The sequence below is a fragment of the Sinocyclocheilus anshuiensis genome, unplaced genomic scaffold (assembly GCF_001515605.1).
Source record: "Sinocyclocheilus anshuiensis isolate Anshui unplaced genomic scaffold, SAMN03320099.WGS_v1.1 scaffold192, whole genome shotgun sequence".
Classification (NCBI taxonomy): domain Eukaryota; kingdom Metazoa; phylum Chordata; class Actinopteri; order Cypriniformes; family Cyprinidae; genus Sinocyclocheilus; species Sinocyclocheilus anshuiensis.
The window spans coordinates 900,237-906,450 of NW_015554077.1; the positions used below are offsets into that span (position 1 = coordinate 900,237).

General features: G+C 38.8%; 1 protein-coding gene across 2 annotated transcripts in view; it reads left to right on the forward strand.

Moving 5' to 3' along the window:
- Nucleotides 1–4,926, forward strand: part of vtg3 (vitellogenin 3, phosvitinless) — an 8,679-nt gene extending 3,753 nt beyond the window's left edge. Inside the window, exons 12-28 of one of the 2 annotated variants that reach the window (XM_016461108.1) lie at nucleotides 437–654; nucleotides 756–890; nucleotides 980–1,142; nucleotides 1,236–1,337; nucleotides 1,426–1,545; nucleotides 1,690–1,879; nucleotides 1,968–2,055; nucleotides 2,521–2,706; nucleotides 2,798–2,933; nucleotides 3,010–3,169; nucleotides 3,251–3,357; nucleotides 3,470–3,535; nucleotides 3,842–4,051; nucleotides 4,135–4,280; nucleotides 4,380–4,518; nucleotides 4,621–4,704; nucleotides 4,790–4,926. In XM_016461108.1, coding sequence (XP_016316594.1) covers nucleotides 437–654; nucleotides 756–890; nucleotides 980–1,142; nucleotides 1,236–1,337; nucleotides 1,426–1,545; nucleotides 1,690–1,879; nucleotides 1,968–2,055; nucleotides 2,521–2,706; nucleotides 2,798–2,933; nucleotides 3,010–3,169; nucleotides 3,251–3,357; nucleotides 3,470–3,535; nucleotides 3,842–4,051; nucleotides 4,135–4,280; nucleotides 4,380–4,518; nucleotides 4,621–4,701 — 2,247 coding nt within the window. In that variant the 3' untranslated portion in view covers nucleotides 4,702–4,704; nucleotides 4,790–4,926. The remainder of the gene's footprint in view (nucleotides 1–436; nucleotides 655–755; nucleotides 891–979; nucleotides 1,143–1,235; nucleotides 1,338–1,425; nucleotides 1,546–1,689; nucleotides 1,880–1,967; nucleotides 2,056–2,520; nucleotides 2,707–2,797; nucleotides 2,934–3,009; nucleotides 3,170–3,250; nucleotides 3,358–3,469; nucleotides 3,536–3,841; nucleotides 4,052–4,134; nucleotides 4,281–4,379; nucleotides 4,519–4,620; nucleotides 4,705–4,789) is intronic. The other variant, XM_016461109.1, reaches the window with a different exon arrangement.
- The last annotated feature ends 1,288 nt before the right edge of the window (nucleotides 4,927–6,214 follow it).

The window sequence follows — 6,214 nt, forward strand, 5'->3', positions numbered from 1 at the left end:
GGCCGATAGACGATGCCATCGTCCATCACCGATGGCTGACAGACATCACGATGTTGAGCCGGCATCGTGACCCCCCCCATACCCCCCGCAATCCGCCGCATCCCAATTCCGTGTTCGGAAAGAAAATGACGTGTATACGGAACCCCTAAAGGGAATAAACACGAGATGGGAGAAAAATATATATTTCAATATTTTCTTTTGCAGTTATATCATTGGGTAATTATACTGTATAAAAATTGCGGGAATCTGGTAGCCGCTATTATGCCTGGCATTGAAACTGCTTTTGAGTGCACAAACGCTTTTTAGTTTGTGTAAAATGAAAGAGAATATGAGAATAAGAGTCCTGTGAGGAGTGCGTAAGATGGGCACGTGGTATAATGGCAAGAACCACTTTCAGCCGATAAAGACCATCTCTCTACTTCTTGTATGTGTGCAGGTACAGGATATTGTCTTGAACCTCTTTGTACAGAGGACTCTTCCTGCTGAAATCCGCATGCTGGCCTGCATGGTGCTTCTAGAGACCAAGCCATCCATAGCTCTGATCTCAGTAATAAGTGAGGTCCTGTTGGAGGAAACTGACCTTCAGGTTGCCAGCTTCTCCTACTCTCTACTCAAAGGCATTGCCAAGTCCCGCACCCCTGATAATCAACATCTGTAAGCATGCTCTCTTGTGTACTGTGTTCTCCCCCTCTCCTTTCAGAACATCTGAACTGTCCTCATTCCTCTTTTTTTTCTTCTAAAAAAAAAAAAAAAAGATCCACTGCCTGTAATATCGCCATGAAGATTCTTAACCCCAAACTTGGCCACCTGAGTTATCGCTACAGCAAGAATATGCACTTTGACTGGTTCCATGGTGGGTTTACATTAGAAAGAATGTTTCTCAGAACATGGTAAAATTCCAGAGAACATAGAGCTTTTCATTTATCTTTATTAAGTGCATCCTCACTTTAATTGCTAGCTTTGTTGTGCAATCTTTTAGTGATGCTGGGAATGGTCTGATGCTGTATCTTGTCTCATCAGATGACTTTTTATTTGGGACATCTGCTGACATTTATATGCTGAAAAATGAAAGTCTCATACCAACAAAACTTATGCTTAAGGGAAAAATTCATTTCATTGGGAGAATATTGCAATTTCTTGAGGTAATCAAATCAAAGCTATAATATACATTGTCATTTAATTTTATGTATGTACAGTATACTATGTTTTATATGTAATATTTCATATGTTTCCAGCTTGGTGTCCATGCAGATGGAATCAAAGAGCTGTTTGCAGGAAAAATCCCTCAACTCAAGAAAGATTTAGGAATCACAGATTTTGCCACTATAATGAAAATTGTGAGCATTTCAGTCTCAGAATCTATGAAATGCATTTCTTGACGTATATCAGTCATTAGATTAATGGCTATGCTCTGATCTTTTAAAGCTCTCTGACTGGCAGAACCTACCAAAAGACAGACCTCTGTTGACAGCATATGCACGCGTTTTTGGACAAGAAGCCTTTTTAATGGATGTAAGCGGAGACTCCATTCAGAGCATCATAAAGGTATTCCACTTACTGAATTTTTTAACAGGTTTTTTTCATATTGTTGATCCTTTTTTTTGTGTAGATTCAGCTGAAACATGATTGATTGATTGATTGATTGGTTGGTTGGTTGGTTGGTTGGTTGGTTGGTTACTTTGTCTTCAGTCATTTAGTGCTTCTGCAGGGAAGGAGAGTATGGTTTGGCAAAAGATTCAGGATGTTCAAAAAGGGACTTCCTGGCACTGGACCAAGCCCCATCTTGTGTATGAAGCTCGATTTATACAGCCAGCTTGTCTTGGTCTCCCAGTTGAAATCAGCAAATATTATTCCATAGTAAATGCTGTTACAATGAAAGGTGATACGTTTTCCTATTAGATGTCTGTTAATAGTGGGGAAGAAAAATGGGCCTATACAAAAATGATTAATATATTCTATGTCTACAGCTAAAGCTGAAATCAATCCTCCCCCCAAGGAACATCTGGGAGAGCTACTAAGCTCAGACATTTCCCTACACACAGATGGCTTTGCTGGGTAATAATACAAAAATTATCAGTTATGCTTCATCAAGTAGACACTGACTCACTTTGTGGTGTGGATGTACCAACATGCAAAATCAATAGTACCCATGCCACTGAATATTTGCAGTTATTTGCAGTCAGCCATGATTTTATTCCTGGTTACTAAAATAAAGTGAGCATTATTTGAAGATCTTGTGATTTCAGCATGCCAGTCTATATGAGACAACCCGCTAAAATAAAATAGCATTTTTAGGCTACTGATATAACCGCAATTTTAAGCTCAATGATTGTGCATGAACACCATAAAATAGTCCCTGTGCTATACATTCCAAGGTGTCTAAAGTCATATAATAAATAGCTTTGTGTGAAAATTTAAGTTGTTAAATTCACATGAGGGTGGAAATTAATGACAGGATTTTCAGTTTTGGATTCTTCATGGTTTCTCTGTGCTGAAGGTTGACTTTCCTCCTGCTTACAGGGTGACAAAGGATCATTTTGTTTTTCATGGAATCAACACAGATCTTTTCCAGTGTGGTGTTGAGCTGAAGAGTAAGATAATAAGTGCCCTGCCATGGGCATTTGACTTGAAAATAAACATTAAGGAGCATAAGTATGAAATGAACTTGACTCCAAGCAAAACGGTCACTGAATTATTTTCAGTCAAGTACGTTTTTCAATTATTTCTACAGCACCACTGTGATACACAATAAAGTGCCAGCAAATATCCTTACGATGTCTCACTCTTCATCAAACAGTTCTGATGTGTTCGCTGTTTTGAGAAACATTGAGGATCCATCCTTATTCAAAATAACCCCCATGATGCCTGAGACAGCGGACTCCCAACAGGGTCTGCCACTGGCCAGGATTTTACCTACTTCAAGGAATGATCAGGTACAACAGCCTTCACAATGACTTCCTTATTGTGCAGCCTTCACTGCAAACTAAACAGCTGTGTTTTCTGTGGCAGACCGAGGACTCTGAGGTGAAATTCAGGCAATGCGCTGATGCCAAGATTTATGGAACTGCAGTCTGCATTGAGGCAGAAGCCAAACGAGCACACTACCTTCATGAATATCCTCTGTATTACTTCCTGGGACGTACCCGCTTTTCATATCAACTCGAACCAGGTACCTGAACCTTGACTAATTGATATAATCCAAAAAATATATTTCAATATTCCTGTCAGTAACTTGTTGCTTCTTCCAAAGCTAAGGGTGCCAAACCCATTGAAAAAATTCAGATTCAGGTCACTGCTGGCAGAAAACACCCTCCAGGAGTCAGTGAAATTATGAATTTCACCCACAGAGTATTCAAGGTACCATGACTCAGCCATAGCTCTTTTTTCATTTACAGTGGCTGAATGATTTCCAGTGGTGAGCTCGGAATTAATGTGTGGGCATTTTGTTATATATGCTCCCTCTGTGTAGGACACAAGAGACGAGATCACCTCCTGTGAGGAAAACAATTTATCCAACTCATTCCCAGCATCTCAGGTGCAATACAAACATCTGAAGTCATTATTTCAAATGTAAAGTGATTTAAAAAGGAGGGTTTAATCTAACAGATTTCCAGTTATGTATAGTTAAGTGTATATTTGGACAAACAGACTGTAGCTTGATTACGACACCACACATATCCTAATGTACTGCAAATTTCTTATTCAGTCCACCCTGAGATTTATACTTTTAAACTATACTTTTTTTAAGTAACTTAACATGATCTACAGAGTAACTAGGAATTGCTGGAGTAGAGTAATCTAGCAATTATTCAGTCATCTTATCAATTTCCCCATGCTGTAGAATTTAGATGCCACTCCAGAACCTGTAGTCACAGTAAAAGCACTTGGTCTAAGTCTGCCAGCAAAACTTCTGGGCTATGAAGGTGTAGCCTTTAATCTGCCAACAGCCCAAAGAGACAACATTGAAATGATAGTCTCTGAAGTTGGTGAAGAAGCAAACTGGAAAATCTGTGCCAATGTTAAAGTAGATAAGAGTCATTCATCAGCAAAGGTAAAGGTCTTTTGAGATTTTTGGTACAACTTATTCTCATCGGTTTCCTTATTCCCTCACTGATTCTCTTCTTATGTTTTTAGGCCCATCTCAGATGGGGTGCGGAGTGTCAGACATATGATGTGTCTATGAGGGTGTCCGCAGCATGCCAGCCGGAATCTAAACCTTCCATACACACCAAGATCAACTGGGGAGCTCTGCCCTCAGTGTTCATAATGATTGGTCAAAAGTGAATTCATTTTGCTCTTGAGTTTCCTGAAATACTAATGTACAGCATGAGATTACTACTTATATGACTTATGTGATATGATTTAAATTTTTCTCTCAGAATTCAAGAGTACGTGCCTGGCATTTCTTATATAATGGGTTTCTACCAGAAATATGAGAAAAACCAAGAACGCCAAGCAGCTGTCACTGTTGTGGCATCCTCACCAGAGACCTTTGACATGAGAGTGAAAATTCCAGAGGTTGTTGTCTTATGAACATATTTCATGTCTTTTCAATTGCAAAGATGTCTTATTGCCTTCCTGCTTCTTTAGGCTGATAAATTATTATTTTGTACTCTCTAGCGAACAATCTACAAAAAGGCAATTCCCTCACCAGTCGATCTTGTGGGGTTTGAAGCTGTGAACTTCACCATGTCGATCTAAAAGGTTAATTTATGAACTATGGATCATAAAACTGTGTCTGTTCTTGTGTATTTGCATAAATTCTGCAAATCAGTTTTTCTCTTAACAGGCTGGTGTTACAGAGCACTTCTGGAAAGACCAAACCGACAAAGAAAAATGGATCATCAAATATTCTGAATTGTTTGTATTCCTGACATTTGATTAATGACTGATTTGGATATTCAAATATATATACTAAAATCAGTACTTTTGAGTTATACTCCAATGAATAAAGTGTGCATTAATAATTCATTGTGACATTAATTCATTATGTTTACATTTACATTTACATTTAGTCATTTAGCAGACGCTTTTATCCAAAGCGACTTTAAAGCAAATCTGCAGGACCGGGCAGTTTTAGCAATGTGTTCAGAATGATATTCATATTCCAGCCTAGAGTTGGTTAGATTTACCTGTAGAGCATCTGCAACACCTCCTTCATATTCAGAATGTCAAAAGATTGTCACATCAGTTGTAAATAAATGTCTTTCATCAAAATGTTGGTTCCGTGAAATGGTACCTTGTCACCCCAGCTTAAGTTCTACCTAACTCCTCTCTGATAAAGACCACAATAACAGACATCCCACCTCTCCAGGAAGGTCCAGGAGTCTCTCACATATTAGCAGCTCCCTGAAATTCCCATGAATTATATACAATATCCTGGAAATTGAGCAGGCAAGAGAAAAGCCCAGATCCAGGGTATTAAAATGCATTTTTAGTGATTCAATCACAAGTTGTCAGCCAAGATGCGCTTACTGTTTCTACCTGTTATACATGCATTTTGAATGTGTCTCCTTGGACCACTTCTGATCGGATTTCTTCACACTCTACATCACTTTCGCAAGACTGTTGAGTGCGATGCACGAATGAACTGACTCGGTTAACACGGCTTGGGGGTCAGTGATGCAACCACCTTGAAATTAGTTTTTGCAGAGTGGAATCTCTGCAATAAAATATAGTATAGCATAGATCAGGGGTGTGGACTCGAGTCACACGACTCGAGACTTGACTCGGACTCGAGTCCCAAATTTGATGACTTGCGACTCGACTTGACATAATTAAAGAAGACTTGAGACTCGACTTATACTTTGACAGCAATGACTCGAGACTTGACTTGGACTTGAGCCCTGTGACTCGGAAAGACTTTATGATCAGATCAAAGTCATTATAGACGCGTCCCTGCAGCGTTGCGCTTGACTGGCAATAAGCCAGAGACTGCGTTCAGGGAGCGCTGAATATATAGGCTAGTATAAATTAATGGAGTAATAACACAACTTACGACAAAATTTTAATTTTAATTTGTAATAAACACCTCTGAGACCTGTTTTTGTCAGATCAGTTACATATTTTATTTGCATGTGCATTTTATTTTATTTAAACCTCCATTAAATTTAAAGTTAATCCATAATCGAGATTTAAATCTGAGTTTAAAGTTATGGTGCAACAGGATTCATGTTAATCTTAAATATAGCTTAAATCCAGGATCAAAATGATG